Source organism: Nothobranchius furzeri, chromosome 11 (assembly GCF_043380555.1).
Source record: "Nothobranchius furzeri strain GRZ-AD chromosome 11, NfurGRZ-RIMD1, whole genome shotgun sequence".
Lineage (NCBI taxonomy): Eukaryota > Metazoa > Chordata > Actinopteri > Cyprinodontiformes > Nothobranchiidae > Nothobranchius > Nothobranchius furzeri.
Window position 1 is genome coordinate 45,601,436 of NC_091751.1, and position 20,249 is coordinate 45,621,684.

A 20,249-nucleotide genomic window follows, 5' to 3' on the forward strand; every position below is an offset into this window, starting at 1 on the left:
TCATTAATTCTATCCTTAACACGGATCAGTCGTCCTGTCCCCTTAGCAGAAAAGCAGCCCCAAAGCATGATGTTCCCACCCCCATGCTTCACAGTAGGTATGGTGTTCTTGGGATGCAACTCTGTATTCTTCTTCCTCCAAACACGACGAGTTGAGTTTATACCAAAAAGTTCTACTTTGGTTTCATCTGACCACATGACATTCTCCCAATCCTCTGCTGTATCATCCATGTGCTCTCTGGCAAACTTCAGACGGGCCTGGACATGCACTGGCTTCAGCAGCGGAACACGTCTGGCACTGCAGGATTTGATTCCCTGCCATTGTAGTGTGTTACTGATGGTGACCTTTGTTACTGTGGTCCCAGCTCTCTGCAGGTCATTCACTAGGTCCCCCCGTGTGGTTCTGGGATTCTTCGTCACCGTTCTCATGATCATTTTGACTCCACGGGATGAGATCTTGCGTGGAGCCCCAGATCGAGGGAGATTATCAGTGGTCTTGTATGTCTTCCATTTTCTGATAATTGCTCCCACAGTTGATTTTTTCACACCAAGCTGCTTGCCTATTGTAGATCCACTCTTCCCAGTCTGGTGCAGGTCTACAATTATTTTCCTGGTGTCCTTCGAAAGATCTTTTGTCTTGGCCATAGTGGAGTTTGGAGTAGGGCTGCAACAACGAATCGATAAATTCGATGAAAATCGATTACTAAAAGCGTTGGCAACGAATTGCGTCATCGATTCGTTGTGTTGTGCAACTCTTCCAAAAGCCCCCTCCCCTCCTGCCCGCCGTTGCGCGCAGACCGGTGGAGAGCCGGCAGGTGTTTGTAAGAGGAACATGGCAGAAGCAGCGAGACCCCAAAAAAGTAAAAACTTCTAAAGTTTGGGAGCATTTTCAGTTAAATCAGGTGAAGACATGCAACGTTTGTAGGTCAGACTTAGTATGGCACGGGAGTACTACGGTGATGATGCAGCGTCTTAAACACAAGCATGTCAGAATCATCAGCGAGGAGGGAGAGAGCTCTGTGTCCGGGTAAGTTAAAAACTTTTCAAAAGTGATTCACCCAACCCCCGGATTATTACACACGCTAGACATGCCCTAAGCTCATTAAAAAAAAGTCTATAAAATTGTAAGCGCGACGCTATTAGATAGGCGTGGGGTGGGGGTGGGGGGACTTGCGCTGCTGCAAACCGGTTCCGCCGTCACATTCCCGCAGAAACTGGTTGATCACACCGGGGCCAGACCACTAACATGTGGCTTTACAACCACAATGTCCTCAGAAGCGAAAACGCTTTTAAAAGGGAGGGAGGAGTCCTAACTGTTGCTGCAGGCGTGTTGTGTGTGAGTGCAGTTATATACTGGTTAATATATTTTTGGGTTCAGTTGCTTTCATGTGGCCTAATGTGAGTCTATTTGGGATCATTGGAATGATCAGCAGCATTTCTTGATGTGACTTTATGGCAGTTGCCCAGGGCATCATCGCAAGGAGGATGGCATTCATTTACTTTTGTTTTATTTGGTATTTTTCAGTCATTTTTGGAAATAGTGATTAATTTTGATTAATTCACAGCCTATGTTTAATTACATTTAAAAATTAGTTGTTTGACATCCCCAATTATAATAAATGTCTACAGATGAGATCAAACAAAACAGATGAGAATTGCCCTTAAAGAGCAAGTCACCCCCAAATAAACTTTTTTTTGCTGATAAACTAAATAAACGAGTGTCTAATCGTGCTGCAGACACGTGTCGTCAATAATTTGGCACTTCAGTGCATCTTAGTTAAAATTTAAATATTCTGCCTAAAACTGGCAGTGTTGTGCCGTTGTCAGGTAAAAACTCTGCACTGTATTTTAATTTAAATCTGCCACCGCTATTGGCTAAGAAGTATGCTATGATGTAAACTGGTACATTATGATGTCACAATGCTGTCGTGAGCCTGAGTGTGTGTGTATTTGTTAGCGGCTCCGCCCTCTCGGTCTGCCAGGCAACAGCATGTGTTGCATTTTTCAAACATGAAGCGGGAGTGGAGTTAGACTCTGGTAGGGGTTGACTTGCTCTTTAAGCTGTTTAACTTGGACCAAGCATTTTAGGTCACAGATAGGTGTAGCTTAGGGTCTCTGTCTATACACCTTATAAGACAATTTAGGTGATGGCATGTTGTTTTTCTGCTATTGAACTGTTTTCTAATAATGTTGTGTTTAATAAAGTGAAGGAAGGAGAAAAATAACGTTTCCCTAGCAGTTTTAAAAAATGTCCCTATGTAATCCGATTAATCGATTAATCGTGTCGAGACCCCATCCGATTAATCGATTATCCAAATAATCGTTTGTTGCAGCCCTAGTTTGGAGTCTGACTGTTTGAGGCTGTGGACAGGTGTCTTTTATACAGATAATGTGTTCAAACAGGTGCCATTAATACAGGTAACGAGTGGAGGACAGAAAAGCTTCTTAAAAAAGACGTTACAGGTCTGTGAGAGCCAGAGATTTTCCTTGTTTGAAGTGACCAAATACTTATTTTCCACCCTGATTTACAAATAAATTCTTTAAAAATCCTGCCATGTGAATTCATGGATTTTTTTTCACATTCTGTCTCTCACAGTTGAAGTGTACCTATGATGAAAATTACTGACCTCTGTCATCATTTTAAGTGGGAAAACTTGCACAATCGGTGGCTGACTAAATACTTTTTTGCCCCACTGTATACCCAGACTGTTGTTGTGGTTGGTAGAGCGGCTACAATCAGTGAGTCTCGACTGGCACTCGACTTTTCTTATTAATAATCTGCATCTGTGTGTTTTAAACAATTTCTACCAAGCTGTCCCGAACATTTAAACAGAAATTTTAATGATTGCATCATGTACTGTAGTCTCCTACATGTTCTGCTTAACACTTATTTCACTGTTTACTCACAAAATCATTCATCACATTTCAATTGTACTTTTTCATAAACTTGGAATTATTTATTCAGGTTCTTGTTGTATCTCATCATTTATTCAGACAGTTTTTAAAATGCTGAATATTTCCAGAAACTTTAATCTGTCACGTTTTGTTTAGATTTAACCTGCTCGCTGTTTATTTTTAAATCTCACTTTGCAATGGTGACCAGTTTTCATTTGCATGGCTATGAATGGGATTTTTACCAGGATTCATAAAGTTATTGGAAAAAGATATCCAACGTTGTTTATTAACAAAGCTGCAAGCTGTGTAAACCCAGACCAGGTCCCACAGCATCAGAACCTTCCACCTTCACTTGGTTTCTCACGTGGCGTTCTTGATCCACGCTCCCGTGTTTTATAACGTCTCCTCTGCCTCCAGGTGACCCTTGCACTGTATCGTCTCAACTGGAACTAGAGGAAGCTCTGAGGCTCTATGAACTCAACAAAGACTCAGAACTTATTATACACGGTGAGATCTTAAACACACAAATTAGGAATAAATGTCATTTGGAATAGAAAATCTTCATCACCTTTAAATGAGCGGGCCAGGTCTTTAATTGTAGCGGGTGAGCTTTCCCAACCTACATATCTTTTTTGGCATAGGCAAAATTAGGTGAATTAGTAGTCAATGTTCTCTCAAAATAAAGGATTTTTTTATTATGTAGGGCACCAGCAACAGCATTTATCATGTTTCTGTCTATCCATAAATGTCTGGTTTTCTCTTTTTTTAACATCATAATAATGATTGGGGTTTCTGATGAGAAATCTTCTTATCAGCAGTCATCGGAAAAATTTCTAACCGAGCTATAACTGTCATTTTCACTGAGAGTAAAGTTTGGGGGTTTCCAATCCTTCGATCACCATACTCTGCTTGTTGACGGCTCACAGGGGTAGAGAGGGAAGAGTTGCTCTCTACACTACATGGAACCTGAAAAATCCCTGCAGTCACCCTCTGATGTGTCATTAAAAACACTTAAAACTGAATGATTGTGCACGCTTGTGCAGCAGATATGTCTTTTTGATTTGCAGTTCACTAACTTTCCTGTGTGAGCCGAGCTTTGTTGACAAAAATAGTTGTGCAGCTTGTTGGAGATGTGTCGTGACAGTTTAAGGGTTGTACGTGTGGTGTTGTTTGTATCCTTTGATTGACAGCTTGTCTGTGTGTGTGGTTGCAACCTGGGGATAGCAGTGACAGGGACTGTGGTTAATGTAACATTCTAATCAAATCGGAGGCGACAGGTTTAGAGTGCAGCGGGTGGCGTTGTGATGGGGGAGGATGAATCGAGGGTGGGGGCGTTGAGAAGATGTGAGCAAGATGTAGGGGGTCACCAGGTCTGCTTGGTAATGAGGTTGTCTGCTGCAGCCCACGCCTTGCCTCTGACTCACACGGCTCCAGGTCTGGGGATCTGTGTCTCCTCATCATCCTCTACTATCAGGTTGTTTATATTTCTCATTTCCTGTAAGTGCCGAACAAAAACAAGCTTGTAGTGAAATCCCATTGTGATTCGCACCGCGCAATAGCGTTTTTGCCACAGGTGATAAATGTTAAACTGTATAGACTTTTATAGCTCAGTTTAGACATAGAGGCTCTCCAGAGCACTTTACATTTGTATTTATTCACCTGTTCACTCACTCATTGAAAAGTCAACAGCACTTGAGCAGGCAGGACAACAGGAAATAGACCCGGTAGCCTAAAAATACCTTTGTGTGTCTGCTGTTAGTCTAACCCGCCTCAAACAGTCAATTAAAAGCTTTCTAAAGACCATTTTCTGTCTGATTTTGTTCCAGTGTTTCCATGTGTACCTGAGAAACCTGGCATGCCGTGTCCAGGAGAAGACAGTGAGTCCAACCCTTTTCTAATTTACAATCATTTGTAAGACCCGAGGAAGGGTAGTAGAAAGTTATGATCTGTTTTCAGCTGCATTAACCCCCCTGCTCTGCAGGGTTGTAAATTATATTTGAGTAACATTAATTCTGAAAAAGGACGAGGGAAAATAAAATTGGTGAGGTCCTTGGAAGTCTGCTTTCACCTCTTAAATTTATTCTAGATTTGATCAGTTGATCAGGAGAGGCTGAACAACATCCATCTGCTAATTGAAAGATGTGTTTCATTGATAGCTTATTAGATGGTGATGTAGTCTGAACAGTATGCCTGATCAATAACATTTAGAGGTCTTTAACTTCTTAGAGATCAGTCTGCTAATTTGATTAATTTACAAATTGTTTAGCCCACTCGATAATTGAACTATACTGGCCAAAATTAAAAATGCAATAGGTGATGATTAGTCTGTGTGCATGCTTTTCAAATGTAAATCCACAGCTTTTATTATTATTTCTGAGCATAATTTACAGGTCCGATGTCGCAGTACATAAATCCTTTTGGATTTTTTTATAATAGAAACAGTCAGACAAGGTGTGCATGTTTTATTCGCATCCGATGACACTCCAGCAAAAAAATGAGCTTCCTGTTGAATAAAATGCTGGAGATTTTAGCATACATTCTGAATAAATAAAAAAGCAGATGCACAAATTGACAGGATTGGTTTTCTTCTCTCCACAGAGTCGATATATCGTCGTGGCGCCCGGCGATGGAGGAAGCTTTATTATGCGAGCGGTCACGCTTTTCAGGCCAAACGCTTTAACAGGGTGAGATTTGATTCTGAATGTTGTCTCAAAGGTGGACCTGAAGCATATTTCTTGATTATTTTCTCACTTCATAAACAAAGTGTGCAACAGTTTTTCATAAATAGTTATTCATTTGTAGAAATGTGATGTGTAAAACTCAAGAAACTCTTTGTGTCCAATAGAAGCAGAATCTGAAAAAGCTTTCATGGTGTTTGATTTCATATCAGCTAGTTGGTGTGTTCCTGAAACGTGTTTTTATGGAATATAAAGTGGGTGTGTTTTTCATAATCAGCTGATTTCTGTGCACCTTTCTATGCAGCGGGCCCACTGTGCCATCTGTGCAGATCGAATCTGGGGTCTGGGAAGACAAGGCTACAAATGCATCAACTGCAAGCTGCTGGTGCACAAGAAGTGTCATAAACTGGTCACAGTGGAGTGTGGCAGACAGATGATCCAGGTGAGATGTGTGAGGCATGAAGGTGGTGTAAAGAATTCCTCAGTCAGATCTACTGCACACTTTATTTATACACACTCGTAATTAATGATGAATGTTGTCCAGGAACCAATAATGCCCGGCCCACCACAAAGTCACTTAGACCCAGCTGAACACCAAGGTAACACACACACACACACACACACACACACACACACACACACACACACACACACACACACACACACACACACCTACTAACTTGCGAGTTTTAGTTATTGCTTGCATCGTAGAAAATATATATTTTTTTTTTCAATATTTGAAGCACATCAGAGCCTCAAAAGCGTCCTTATTTTAATCTCTTTTCTATGAAACTATGATCCTCTGAGACTCATTTGTACATCTAATGCCAAAATAACAATTCTCCTTGTAAATCTTTAAAAGCTGATTACAAACAGAGAGTTACGTGTCTAAGTGTTGCGTCTCCCCTCATTTAGTCATATTTAGGGAAGCTCCGATCCGATCATGTGATCGGAAATCAGGCCCGATCACACGATTTTCAAAGGATTGGAATTGGGTGGAAAAGATCAGATTTAACCTAATAAGGCAAGAAACATGACTTTCAATTCATCCTGAGATAGAGGAACAACAATGGCTTAATTTTAATGTTTTTTGCAGATTAACTAAAGAAATTACATAATATAGAAAGAAAAAAATACATAAATGATAATTTTTTTTAAACAAAGGAAAACTTTGATGTTTTCCTTTTTTCTTGTTATTTTAAAGCTGCTTTCTGGAATTTTTCCCTTTCAGGAATTATGATTTTTCAGAAATCCATAAAAGTGACTGTCTTATTATGTACTCTGATATAATGTACAAAATACGTCTTTTTATTTATTGATTTTTTTTTTTCGTTCTAAGCTCACCCCCGTCTTATAGAGCTCAATGCAATATGAACTGAGTGGCGGTCAGCACTAACCAGTAGCATTTCCAGCTTTCCTACAGTTGTTAATCACAGAACGTGCTCTAGCATTTAAGGACGTACTTTGGTTGATGCAGGTGTGCGACCTTTCTCGGACAACTAAGTCTTTAAAATATAAATATATGAATACACAACATAACGTGTGCATAATAATTGTAAAACAATGTATTTTAGCTCTGTATTGTTGGCTAGAGGAGCGCGTACATGAACAAGAAGCGTTGCCTTCGGCCTTAAATACAGAAATGAGAGTAAGTCAAGACGTGACATGCTTGTCAGCCACTAGATGGTACCATCAGATTAAAGAAATAATCCAGACAACAACTTTTATACTTGGCTGAAATATCAGTTCAGGACCGATATCGGGAGATATTCAAAATCAAATGACTCTGACTCAGATCACGAATAAAAAAGTGTGATTGGAACATCCCTAGTCATATTTGCACTTTTGCTAATCTCCCACTTATTTCCTACCTAGTTCTTGTTTTTTATGCTAATTTCAGAATAACAGAACAGCAATGTGCTGCTTAAAGTTTCCTGGCTGCAGCCGGACTTTTAACCACCTCAGCCATTAGGTGGTTGGCTGTATTTACAGGTTTCTGTTTAACTCCAGACTTAAGTCCAATCAGGTGCTGGAGAGGGTGACTGAACTGTGAGAGCTTAAGATAAAGGTAGCTGAAACCCCTGCTGTGAAGCCTTGCAGGCTCCCAGGGTGTTGTGGAGTTCAGTAGTAAAACATTTTTGTCTTTCCCCTCCATTTGTGTCAAAAACAACAGAAAATTTGTTTTTCCCTCTACTAAACAGTGACAAGTTACTCTGGCTCTGCACTGATGTGTGAACAGAGTGTGTGACTGTCTCTCACCTATTTTCTCTCCTTCTTCTCTCATCTCTCCTATATTCTCCCTCCGGCCTCCCCCTCTCCTTATGCGTGTCTGTCACTATGTCTGTCACTTCCTCTGCTCTTATTTTCCTCTCCTTTCTCTGTCGCAGGCCCTCAGCATAAAGACTCCAAAGAAAGCTTGAATTACGACGGAGAGGAGAAAGAGGTGAGAGAAGCCTTTGCAGACGCTGATTTGTGGCTCATTGTCTGCCAACTTGTCAATGTGACGAGATGAGTATTTATTAAAACATCTTAAGAGACAAATAGTTTGCTCAAGAAGGGAAAAAAACAGATAATCTGTAATTAAGGGATAGTTGTTATCCATTTGGTCACGGCGTACATTTGGGTGATCCTTTTACCTGCTCCTGTGATGGAGAGCATGCAGACGTAGGCACCATAGCATTATGGTAGATATTGATTTCCTTTGGTCGAGCTAAGTAAGTAACCTTTTATCACAGCTTTTAGCTCTAGAAACTGATGAATGGTTTGGTATATAGTTTGGGGTTAAAGTGTAGTTTAGTTGAAGCAGGAGAAATGAAGATGGATGAAATTAAAGGTGAAAGAGTGGAATTCAAATAAGTCTTTGGCTCTTGGAGCTTAGACAGATGGAACTAGTTCTCTACAGAGATAATTACAAGACAGGAGAAAAGATGGGTGAGTAAATGGTGAAGGTGGGAGTCGTGTTTACAGAGAGGTAGGACTGTAATACATGTGCCAAACTTGATGAAAGCAGCATAATGGCTTTTATTAGACGCGTGGAAATCATTACAAAGATTTATTCTCAACAGGCTGCACAGGGAGGGCTTTCAATTTCATTTACAAAGCCACCCAAAGGAAATCATCCTCGCATCCAAACCCAATCATCAGCTCTGTCGATAGTTTACAGATGAAATTATATTGAGGAATGTTGTTGGGCTGAAATAATTGTTTACTGTTTGAGTGATATGTCATCACCAAATCTTCTTTTCCTTCATTAATTATCTGACCTCCCGCTCTCCAGGCGCGGAGCAGAGTCACGGGGAAATCGCCCGCCAGCCTGGGCCTCGCTGACTTCGATCTGCTGAGGGTTATCGGCAGAGGCAGCTACGCGAAAGTGCTGCTGGTGCAGCTGAAGAAGACGGAGCGCATCTACGCCATGAAGGTGGTCAAAAAGGAGCTAGTCAATGATGACGAGGTAATGATCTATCCCAGGGAGACGGATCGCACATGTAAAAGGGACTTATTTAACTTTTATAAAACATTAAACAGAAACAGATTGTTTACATTTTTAATTAATAGCCACTCTTTTGTTTTATTTTTTATGTATAATTTTCAAAATTGGCAGGCTGACTAGGAGCTGTGATTTCTAGCATAAACAATACCCATCCCATGTGATCGAACAATAATTTTGTGTTTTGTGTAACATTTTGTCAACATGACAGACCTCTTCAAAGCCATCGGTCTTTCTAAGCAGGTGTAGATAAACCATCAGAAATTGATCTCTGTCAACACATGTAGCAGCACAGCCAGCGGCAACAGGACTAGTTAGCTTTGATTAGGCACACTTAGCGTGATTGACAAATTGACAAGTGCCTCTCAATCAATGCTGAAGTGTCGGGCTGTCCCTGCCCAGTTGACGTGAGTGGCATCCGTGTCCAAACATATTATCGTCCAAGCATCGATAGCAGCCTCCTACTGCTTCTCCTAGCTCAGCCTTTTTCTCCTGCAGCTGGCTGCCTTCCACACAAGTGGACCCCAAGCTTTTTGGCACATGTGATGGAGCGTGCTGCTTATTCAGCTTTTATCAGTTCAAGGGCACTATGTCAGAACGTTTTCTGATTGACATTCGGGTGTGTCTGTGTGTGTTTCTCTTTCAGGACATCGATTGGGTCCAAACAGAAAAGCACGTCTTTGAGCAGGCGTCTAACCATCCGTTCCTGGTTGGCCTCCACTCCTGTTTCCAGACAGAAAGCAGGTGTGATAGGATTGCCCCCTCTCACCTGATTATTTTCAGGACAAGTTTGGTGTCCAGAAACAAGTCTTGAGGAATGCTAATGGAGCTCTCCAAAGTCAGATGAAACCAGTTAAAGTATGCATATAGTGCAGACCTTTTTGCTCACTGCTTCACTTGATAGATTTCCTGATTTATTGGTTGGTATAAGTTCTATACGATAATTATGTGAACTATAGTCGAGTATTTGATTAGATTTATTAAAAATAGCTTAAATGTCACAAAGATTTCCTTTTATATCGTTGAGACTTGAGGTAGAAATCATCCTGTCATTAAAGGTCATAATTGTTTGAAACAATACACACATACCCATACATATTGGTAAGCAAAGCTATTTTAAAGGTCAGGACATAATCGAGGTCACTTATTGTTCTGGGAAGATCCCCGTTATGTTGAAACCCCCACATTTGTTACTTGGTGTCAGGTGTGTAAGGCACGTTTTCTCTCTGCAGACTCTTCTTTGTTATTGAATATGTAAATGGGGGCGATCTCATGTTCCACATGCAAAGACAAAGGAAACTTCCAGAAGAACATGCCAGGTAAGCTTAAACAATTTCTTTTATGTGTATTTTAATGCAATAAAGTGATTGTCTTTATGTCGCAGCATTTTTTTCTTTCTTTCATTTCAGATTCTACTCAGCAGAGATCAGTCTGGCGCTAAACTACCTCCATGAGCGGGGAATCATCTACCGAGATTTGAAACTGGACAACGTACTGCTGGACTCTGAGGGACACATCAAACTTACAGACTACGGAATGTGCAAGGTGGGGTTGTTTTGTTTTGTTTATTTAACATATTTTTTCTGTTCATTTTGTAAAGTCATTCATGGTGAAAGCTGCTGATGTGAATTCTAGTGGATGATCTATGTTTTTGCGTTTGCAGGAGGGGCTGAGACCAGGTGATACGACAAGCACTTTCTGTGGTACTCCCAATTACATCGCTCCTGAAATACTCAGAGGAGAGGATTACGGTGAGAATTACAGCAGAAACACTTTCGGATGATCATCTAGAAAACGTTTCAGAGAAATATCTGAGCTGCTGCTTATTTAAAATGATTTGAATTTCACATGGTGCTCTCATAAGTATGGACTTGGGCACGTTCAACACATGTCTTAAGGCTGTGCACTAAATGCACTGTGATTTATTATCGTGTGATTGTTCAGTAAAACAATGTTGATTTTACATTTCTTCATCAAGTTGATAGCTTGCTCTTGTTGTGTTGTTGTGTGTCCTTGTTCTGCAGGTCTAGAAGCAGACTCTTGTTCATCATTGAATGTTTATTTTCGTGGGGACAATCCCCAACCCCCCCCCCCCCCCCGTCTCTTCCTTTCTCTTTCACCTCTGTCTCCGTGTCTGGTCGGAATTGCAAAGCATTCAAAAAACAATAACAATAAAGTTTTAAGTATCCGGTGTGACATTAAAAGCAGAAGCTTTGATGCTCCTCCTGAGAGTAAATCTGTAAGGTTTGTCACCAGCATTCAGACATCAATTCTGTTTGCTTCACAGCCAGACAGGACATGAAAAAAAAATTATATTAATTTCTTTTAATTTCTTCATATTTAACCGTGACACTCCCAGTTAAATGCTGTCTATGTTTACACCTATGCACCATTTTTTTAAAGGGGTGGAGGGTTGTAAATCTACAAGTATGACTCAAAGATCTAAGAAGTTATTGTTTTAGCAAAGACAGTTTCAGGGGCCTCACTTAAATACCACTTCCTGCATCACGACTGAGGCTCATGCATGCAAGAATTCATATACGTAAAAACAAAATAAAAATAGAAAGGGCTCTTTGGTAACCGATTTGGTATCATAGCGACGAGTTTCACAACAACCCAAAAAAGTTATTTTAAAGGCTTAAATTCAGTTAATGAAATCAGCTGCTTATCTTTGCAGATTTTTATTGTATTATAGAATAAGAAGCACAGAGACGAATAATGGCTGGGTTCCATTTCTGTTCCCATTCAGACGTCTAGTTGCCATGATGAACACATCATTTGGGAACAACAGTGAATTTTCTTTTTGTTTTTTGGCGATTATACTTCACATCCTGTCCTTGAACTCAAAACTAAAACAAGGTTGAGTTATAAATTATTTTAAAATATTTTTAAACTTCAAATATTATCACTGCTCACCTCTTCCTGGATCACTAAGTTATGTTTTTACTAGAGGTCGACCAATATTGGTTTTTCTATTGCCGATGTCGATATGTTGGAGACATGGTCAGCCGATGGCCGATATGTCCATTTTTATGGCCAATATCTAGACGTTTTTTTTACATTTTCATGTTAAAGGGACTTTACAGAGTTTTGAATTTTTATGCTCGTGATTGCCCCCTCAGGCCAAAAGCGTAACGGCAGCTTCAGTAGTAGGCTCGTGCACGAGGCGCACATGCTGTACGTGCACACTCCTTAACGAAAATAACAGCTGAGACAGTCCCGTATGTGTGCGTGCGTGCGTGCGTGCGTGGGAGGCCCGGAGGACAGGAGAACGTGCAGCTAATTAATAAAATAATTTGGTTCTGTACCTTTCTCTTCAGCACAGCCGACAAAGGTTTATGATGGGTCAGTCTTCCTGCATGCTCAGATCATTCCCATCCCTTGCTTGAAAAATTGTTCCGAAATGAAAGTTGAACACACATCTTTTTATCTGTGAATTCAATGCCGTTTGGCGAGTCTCAAATAAAAATTTGGGCATCTTACTGTAAAAAAAATATACCACTAATGTAAAAAATAAACTCTAAATAAATTATGTTCACACCCAGAATCGAACCCGGGTCTTCCGCACGGGAGTCCGCCGTTTTAAGCCGGGTGTACACTGTGCGACCTTTTCACTTTTTTGAGCCGATTTTCCAGTCGTACGAGAATCCACGACATCTGGGCGAGTTTTGCGCCGAGCGGTCGTGTAGTGTACAGGGGGTTACGAGAGGCGATTAACACCACGTGACCAGCTGCCGATCAGCAGTCGTGAGGTTGCACGGACTTCTGGCGTGTTTATTATTTCGCTCGTCCCTCGTGAGGGTATCGCACTGTTGAAGCGGCGCTGCGAGCAGCTGCGACCCAAAAAGTATCAGAACCACTCACGGCGTATTCGCAATCCTGCATCAGCGCCGCTCCCCGCTATTTCCCTAATAACACACGCTGTTCGTTTGTGTTTCTACACGTTTTTTTTACTCACAAAGATTGTCAAGAAAGCGTGTTTGTCGTGTTCATGTCAAATTAAACTGATCACAAAACACAGATTTACTTTCTTTATTTCGTTTTCCTCATCCAACCCCCATAAATCCCTGTGTGTCCTCCTGCAGCATTCCCGAAGGACAACAGGCAAAACAAGACAAAAAAGTCTGACGTGTTGAGTAAAAACTGCTATTTTTAGCACATTTTTAGGGCCGACGTGTTGCTACCAGACGTACAGTGTGAGTAGTCAGGTCGCATCCGAGAACTGGGTCGTGCAGTGTGAGCGCATGACTCGTGAGATCTGCCCTGCGAGGAAGCCGTACAGTTTGAGCTGAAGCTGAACGCTGCAAGTGAAAAAGTCGCACAGTGTACGCCCGGCTTTACTGGATGTGCTATAGCACCAGTGACGTCTTTTGTATCTGTAATATTTATATTCCTGATGACAGCTGAAATAACGTTCAAAGAACAGTTCGGAGTGAAAATGGCTATTTTGTTGCTAATTTGCAGGAAATATCTAGAAGAAAGTAGCTAAGGGTCCTCAGAAATGTAGCTAGGTTCGTCACTAGGCGTTAGGAACAGCGACAAAGTCGCTGAGTTGGCACTACCTCACTCTGCTGCTAAAGCTACGGATAGCAAATGCTACGGGCTACGCCTGAGCGTCAACGCGCATGAAGCAGCCTGCTCGACCCGAGCAGATCTCTTTTTCTGTGATTTTACAGAAAAACAGGCAATCACAGTAAAAATGCCAGGACTCATTCTACAGGACCAGGGCATTGCAGGAGAATGTATGAAGAAGACATTTATTATTTCTATACATGTTTTGGCTGTCAAACTTCCATAATGCCCCTTTAAGATGTTACTGATTACATCAGTTGATGCACAAAATTTCTGAAGCTGAATGAGTTTTTGAACTCCGAATTTAACAAATTGTTAAATCTTCGTGCACTGCTCAGTGTTAAAGTCAGACACATAAATTAAGTAAATTTATAGTATTTGTTATGCAGATGTTATTAGTATACGTAAAAATGCATTTAAATACAATTCTGCAACTGCACCGGGCTGCTTGAGGATGTGCCTGACTTAAAATCGGCTTTACGAAAAACATATATCGGTCAATGCTGATGTATAAAAAATGGTAAATAGTGGCTGACCGATATATCGGTCTACTCCTAGTTTTTACCATCAGATTTACTGCAGTAAATCACTAGAGATCCTAATGTTTTGGATAAAAAGTTAGGTCTATGTACAGAATAAAGGTTTATTCTCACACTGGTTTGTGCAGCCAGATGTAGGCTTTCATACTGCACGTGCACAGATTTTTTTCTCCTGAAAAAAGTGGTTGCGTTGACACCAATGTTCTTGTTTTTATTTTTTGTAGTTTTAAACAAATCTTGGATTATTTTTGCATTAAATGTAAGCTGTAACAAACTAAATGTGTGTCTCAGGTTTCAGCGTGGACTGGTGGGCACTGGGGGTGCTGATGTTTGAGATGATGGCGGGACGATCGCCGTTCGACATTGTCGGTAGCTCTGACAACCCCGACCAAAATACAGAAGACTACCTCTTCCAAGGTAAAACACACGCAGCTACGTCTTTCAGCTACAACCTGCTGTGTGGAAGCATGCAACACTTTTTTCTTGACACCTTTATAACGGCTTCTGTCTGTACCAGGAGCATGCCATCTGTTGCAGGGAAACGTGTGAAAATATGTGTTTTCCCATTGTTTCATCATAAATATGGTCTCAGTATGTGTTTTGTTTTCTTAGAATAGCCACTGAGGTGTTGGATTTACTGACTTGATGCATAATTCAAAACATCTTATCACAGCATCCATCACTGGAGACCACTGTATGAATCAGTATGAGTAATATTGGACTCCTAGCTGCAGCAGTGTCAGGAACTTGTCATTTTAGTAGTACCAGGAAAGTCTATCTCAATGTGTCCTCTTATTCCACCCCCTGCAGTTATATTGGAAAAACAGATCCGAATCCCTCGCTCGCTGTCTGTCAAAGCTGCCAGCGTTCTAAAGGGATTCCTCAACAAGGTAAGACGGGATTAGATGGGTCGTTATTGGTCTTAAACAATGTCTGTTCCTGCTGGGAGATACACTGTGGTGGCCCTGCTAGCTGCCTGTGATCTCCACGTGGTTCCTCCTTTTTTCTGTCTAACCTGCTCAAGCATTTTCTTTACTTTTAGTACTTTGTGTTTATTTTTGTTATTGAGCTCTCTGGAGATCTTTGTTTGGGCTGATTATTTTGAGTAGTATTTAAACAAACCGGTGTGTAGCAAACAACAAATTCATTTTTCTTATGCTTTATTGGGATTTTGGCTAACTTTTAACATTGTAAATGCATTAAAAATGTGAAACTGTGGCGATAAATCGAAACTGTCGCCCCCTGCTGGTCAATGGTGGAACGCAGTCCATCAGCTCAGGTGTCATTTCATATTTGTTTATAATAAAATTACTTTTTTGACCTCTTGTGATCACTGCCTCTCTTTCTGTTTATGTAACAGCTGTGCATAACTAGGTATGATTATTGAAACTGGTACTCGATGAGCAAAGACCTTGATATCAAGACAGGGGAAACATGAGTTTTTAAATCTAATAGGAAAATGTTTATTTTCTCTTTTTTTATGTTTCAGTCATACACAATCTTTTCAACATAAAATGAGTAAATTATAGACAGAAATGGTCTTCATCCTTAAGACATTTGCAGGATTTTTTTCTTTCATGTTTCCTTTTATTAAAAATCATCTTTTCCACTGCCCATACAAACTGTCTTCCATTTTTCTTTCTTCTTGCTGGTTTTCTGACATGTGGGTTGATCTCCCACCGTCTCTCACCCTCTTATCTTCACTCCCGCAGGATCCCAAGGAGCGTCTGGGCTGCCACCCTCAGACAGGCTTCGCCGACATCATGGGCCATCCGTTCTTCCGAAACGTTGACTGGGATCTTGTGAGTGATTAGAGATTTTTGCCTTTTCTCTTTTATACCGTATTCTCTATCTTCTCACATAGTTGTTGTTATTTTATTAATAACTCCAAATGAGTGAAATTGGAACCGTTTACCATGTAATTTAGACAGCAGAGGGCCAAAATATATTTCTTGTCATGTCCTGCAGGTGTAGCCACTATGGATTTAGACTCATATCCCTGTTGAAAGCAGACAAACAAGCCAGGCAAAAGGCTGACAACAGCAGACAGGATGACTAACACATGGGCTGCCACGCACACCAAAGATGGGAAAACAGTATTAGAGGAGATGGATAGTAGAGATGGTGCATATAGAGTTAAAATACTAAGCTGTGGATGTCTGAATTGTCTGTGGTTCATGTTCATAAAAAGGCACAATGAAATCTATTTTTAGCAATGGTTTTACTCTAACTTCAGAATGAAAGTTTGAACAACCCACTGAGGTTCCAGTATTCAGATAGGCTGCTCTAACTTCCTCTGAAACAGTGGTTTGTAATCTTGGTCAGTGATGCTGAAAACCACGTTTGACTTTCTTCACGAGTTTTCCTTTAACTATGTGTAATTATGTGTATTGTTTCTTCGTAAGCAATTCCTTTATGTGGGACACAGTCGAGGAAGTCGGCACCTCACATGCGAGACGTATCAGAATACATCTCTAAAGAATATCAGTGAAATGTGATCTGAACCAGAAATACTCGGGTTTAAACTTCCTGCTTTCAGTTTCAGCAATGAATGAATTTTATTTAGTGACAGTGATCACTATGATCTAAAATCAATGTCTGATTTATTTATTTTTTCCTATGATCCAGGAAAATATTTCAGTCTAGAAAAAAATGTTAAAGCTGCAATGGCAAATTTGGAGAACAAATTACCTTAAATTGTTGTTTTTCATTATTCTTAATGTTCTAACAGTATAGCTATAAATATTTCGTGAAGATAAAAAATAAATTAAAAAAAATGAATGAAGCGATTCTCTCACATTTGTCTAAAAATGTCCGCCAATAACACGTTTAGGACCACGTTTGGTCCATCCAGTTGTCGGTGTCGCCGAAACGCCGCACTTCCCTGCGTCCTCTTCTCCTTGCATATTTAGCTACAGAACACCACTGGTGTGAGAGGTTCTCGGCTCAATAATATCAGGAGAAACCACCGGCTGCTACCACTTCAACTTTTTAGGACAAACTACCAGAGTCCAAAAAAGAAAAACACCATTTGAAGTCACGAACCTAGAAAACAGCAGCTGGTGTTTAGCACTATCTTGTTTCCTCTGGCAATGCTCTCAGGGAAGATACCCGAGGGGAGGGGTGAGTATTTCATGACTGTGTTTGCATTCAAAACCTAACTTGTTCTGTCGATTCGCTATAACAGCTTTAATCAAGGGGAAAAAAAACAAGTGAAATAAAGTAGCTCACTGAAACAGCCATATGCAACATTTGAACATAATGTATTTAGATGTAAACAGTATAGTTTGTTAAAGCCTGTCCAGACAAGCAGCTGTACATGTAGAGCTGCCCACGTGAGCAGGATCAGGCTCATTTCATCTCCAAAGACAGACCAGCATGTGCTGGTGGATGACAAACAGAGCGGGCAGCTCAGCAGGGATCACCATGACCTCCTTTTCCCTGTTTGGTCTGGAGCAGAGACCCAGCAGTTGGTCAGAGTGTCTGGACAGATCAGCTTACACTCCCTCCCCCTTCCACCTTCACCCCCTCCCAATGCAAATCCTCCAAAAGTCTGACCTTTAATTTACTCTCTGGCCTGCAGGGGGAGCCATCTCCAGTTTCCAAGTAGCCAATGAGTTCTACCTGTTAAACTGATTGATGTACACACACACATTTGATCAAAGAGCGAGTGAGCTTTTTAGAAGAAATTATTTTTCTGGGAACCAGTATGAATTCTGTGGTGGGAACTACGCGTGTGAAATGTGTCATACTGGATTTTCACTGCAGTATGAGGTGCTACGTGTGCTTTTTGCACCAGCTTTTAAAAAAAGAATATTAAAGATTTCAATTGGGAAAACAAATATCCCAACTTGAATATATATATATATATATATATATATATATATATATATATATATATATATATATATATATATATATATATATTTAAATGCATATTTTATTATTTACTTAATTTGATATCAGTCCAAATAAAGTTTGGTTATTTTAATGAAAAATTACTTCTGCAAGTGAACTCTCCATTTTATCAATAAAAGACACACAGATCAATATTAAAAATGTTAATTCAGCCTATATTAAAACCTCTTGGGTCACATTCCTGTTTTATTTGCTGCTGTTTCAGCTGGAGCAGAAGCAGGTGGTCCCTCCGTTCAAACCCAACATCTCAGGGGAATTCGGACTGGACAACTTCGACGCCCAGTTCACCAACGAGCCCATCCAGCTCACACCCGATGACGAGTGAGTTTCCTCTTCATCTCCTCGGCTTCCAGCTCTCATCGTCATTCTGCTCACGCTGCATTTATCCTTTTGTTTTATTTTAGCGATGTGGTCAAGAAGATCGACCAGTCAGAGTTCGAAGGCTTCGAGTACATCAACCCTCTGCTGATGTCTGCGGAGGAGTGTGTGTGAGAGATGTGACAGCTTGTCCTTGTGAAGACCACCCACACACACATACACACTTCAGTACGTGTTTACGTGGCGTCGCAGTGTCTTCAAACTGCATGGTTATGAGACGAGCCGGCGACATCCACCTTTTGTTCGAGGGCCACACGTGCACAGCAGAACGCTTATTTGCCAAAACCAGTCTCACACTCTGCCATTTATAACCACTTGCCCTTAATTCTACCTTCTTTCATAATTATTTTTATACCATGTAAATGTTTTCAAATATCAGTTCTTTATTCAGTAAACATCATGGCCGCAACGTTCTTCCAGGGTTGCTGTACGTGGGTGTAGGAGAGGCGAGTCACAGCCGACTGAGCATCCACTCCTTTCAGCTGGCGGGGCGTTTCCATGCGTATTTTATTTGTAAATAATTATTAAAAAAAACATTAGATGGAGCTTCAAGCCACACAAATGGCATGTTAATTGCCATCTTTGTCTGGTATATCATAAAAAAACATAACACTAGCCTTATAAAAAGATGAAAATATATATTTTCTCATATTTTATTTAACATAATCTGAGTCATAAATGTTACACATCTAGTTGGGGTAAGTGAACGAGACAAGCGCTTCAAATCTGAGAAAATAAAAGCTTCAGGTCCCATAATGAAGGAAACCAAACTGGAGTATGACGCTAATGTTGAGTTGATGCTCTCAGACTGTGAACGAATGAGCTGGAAGAATAGCACAAAGTACCTGAATGCCCGAGCACAGGTTAAATGTTGCCGCGCAGAATTATACACACACAGGACCAAAAAACCCAACATTTTTATGAAAAATGTCTAGCTGGTACTTGTTAGATGGTACAAAAAAATGTGCTGTCCTAGGTCATAGAATTTATACATTCAGATATCTTTTCTCATTTGTATTATTGTTATATATTTCTGAAACATAATCTCTTATTGTTTTTGGATTTTCTTCATTCCATGTTTGTCGTTTCGTTTGTCGACACTGTTGATTCAAGAGCTCGGTTTACAGTCTAAATCTACAGTTTTTAGTCCTAAACTGTGGCTTTAAGCCTGCAGCCCTACATTTAGACCTTTGATGTGAGGATTTTCTAAAACAGCTTTAAAGATCTGAACTCTCCACCTCCTGAATGTAACACTAGGAAATGGTCCATGTTTAAGAACATGCTTTGGGGCTCATGTGGTCATATTCTACTGTTACTTTATTGTTACTTTTCTGTTCATTCAGATTTTTTTAAATGATCACTACATTTATTCCAAAACGTTATGGGGTGTGAACCCGCTGTTAACACTATTGTTTGTATTTGTTTTGTGTTTTGCAGATGTTTTATCATCTGTACAACTTTATTATTAGTGCATTTGAGGAAAAAAATCCAGATGGTAAAATAAACATTTTATTCCTCTTCTTGTAATAATGTGTGATTGTGGTTTTTACTCTGTCATTTGTTAGTGTTAACACCTCAGCATGCGACTCAGTTGATCATTATTTCATAATTATTTTAAGATCTCTGATATCCAAATACTTGCAAATTATAAATTGGCACTTTAAGCTGATGAGATTTCAGGTAAAGTAATTTTTTGAACTTGCTCAGGTTTGTTGGCACACACCGATGTGTATAAGAATGGATTTTGTATGAGAAGCTCCCTTCATGCGAGCCAGCTGGACTC

At 40.3% G+C, this 20,249-nt stretch overlaps 1 protein-coding gene across 1 annotated transcript in view; it reads left to right on the forward strand.

Annotated features, from left to right (window-relative positions):
• The window catches only part of prkci (protein kinase C, iota), a 38,584-nt gene extending 19,674 nt beyond the window's left edge, over window positions 1-18,910 (forward strand). Inside the window, exons 3-18 of the mRNA XM_015956365.3 lie at window positions 3,312-3,401; window positions 4,721-4,771; window positions 5,493-5,578; window positions 5,877-6,014; window positions 6,117-6,171; window positions 7,960-8,015; window positions 8,850-9,023; window positions 9,706-9,803; window positions 10,292-10,378; window positions 10,469-10,604; window positions 10,723-10,810; window positions 14,462-14,587; window positions 14,981-15,060; window positions 15,883-15,972; window positions 18,294-18,409; window positions 18,493-18,910. Coding sequence (XP_015811851.1) covers window positions 3,312-3,401; window positions 4,721-4,771; window positions 5,493-5,578; window positions 5,877-6,014; window positions 6,117-6,171; window positions 7,960-8,015; window positions 8,850-9,023; window positions 9,706-9,803; window positions 10,292-10,378; window positions 10,469-10,604; window positions 10,723-10,810; window positions 14,462-14,587; window positions 14,981-15,060; window positions 15,883-15,972; window positions 18,294-18,409; window positions 18,493-18,580 — 1,559 coding nt within the window. The 3' untranslated portion in view covers window positions 18,581-18,910. The remainder of the gene's footprint in view (window positions 1-3,311; window positions 3,402-4,720; window positions 4,772-5,492; window positions 5,579-5,876; window positions 6,015-6,116; window positions 6,172-7,959; window positions 8,016-8,849; window positions 9,024-9,705; window positions 9,804-10,291; window positions 10,379-10,468; window positions 10,605-10,722; window positions 10,811-14,461; window positions 14,588-14,980; window positions 15,061-15,882; window positions 15,973-18,293; window positions 18,410-18,492) is intronic.
• Window positions 18,911-20,249: the final 1,339 nt, after the last annotated feature.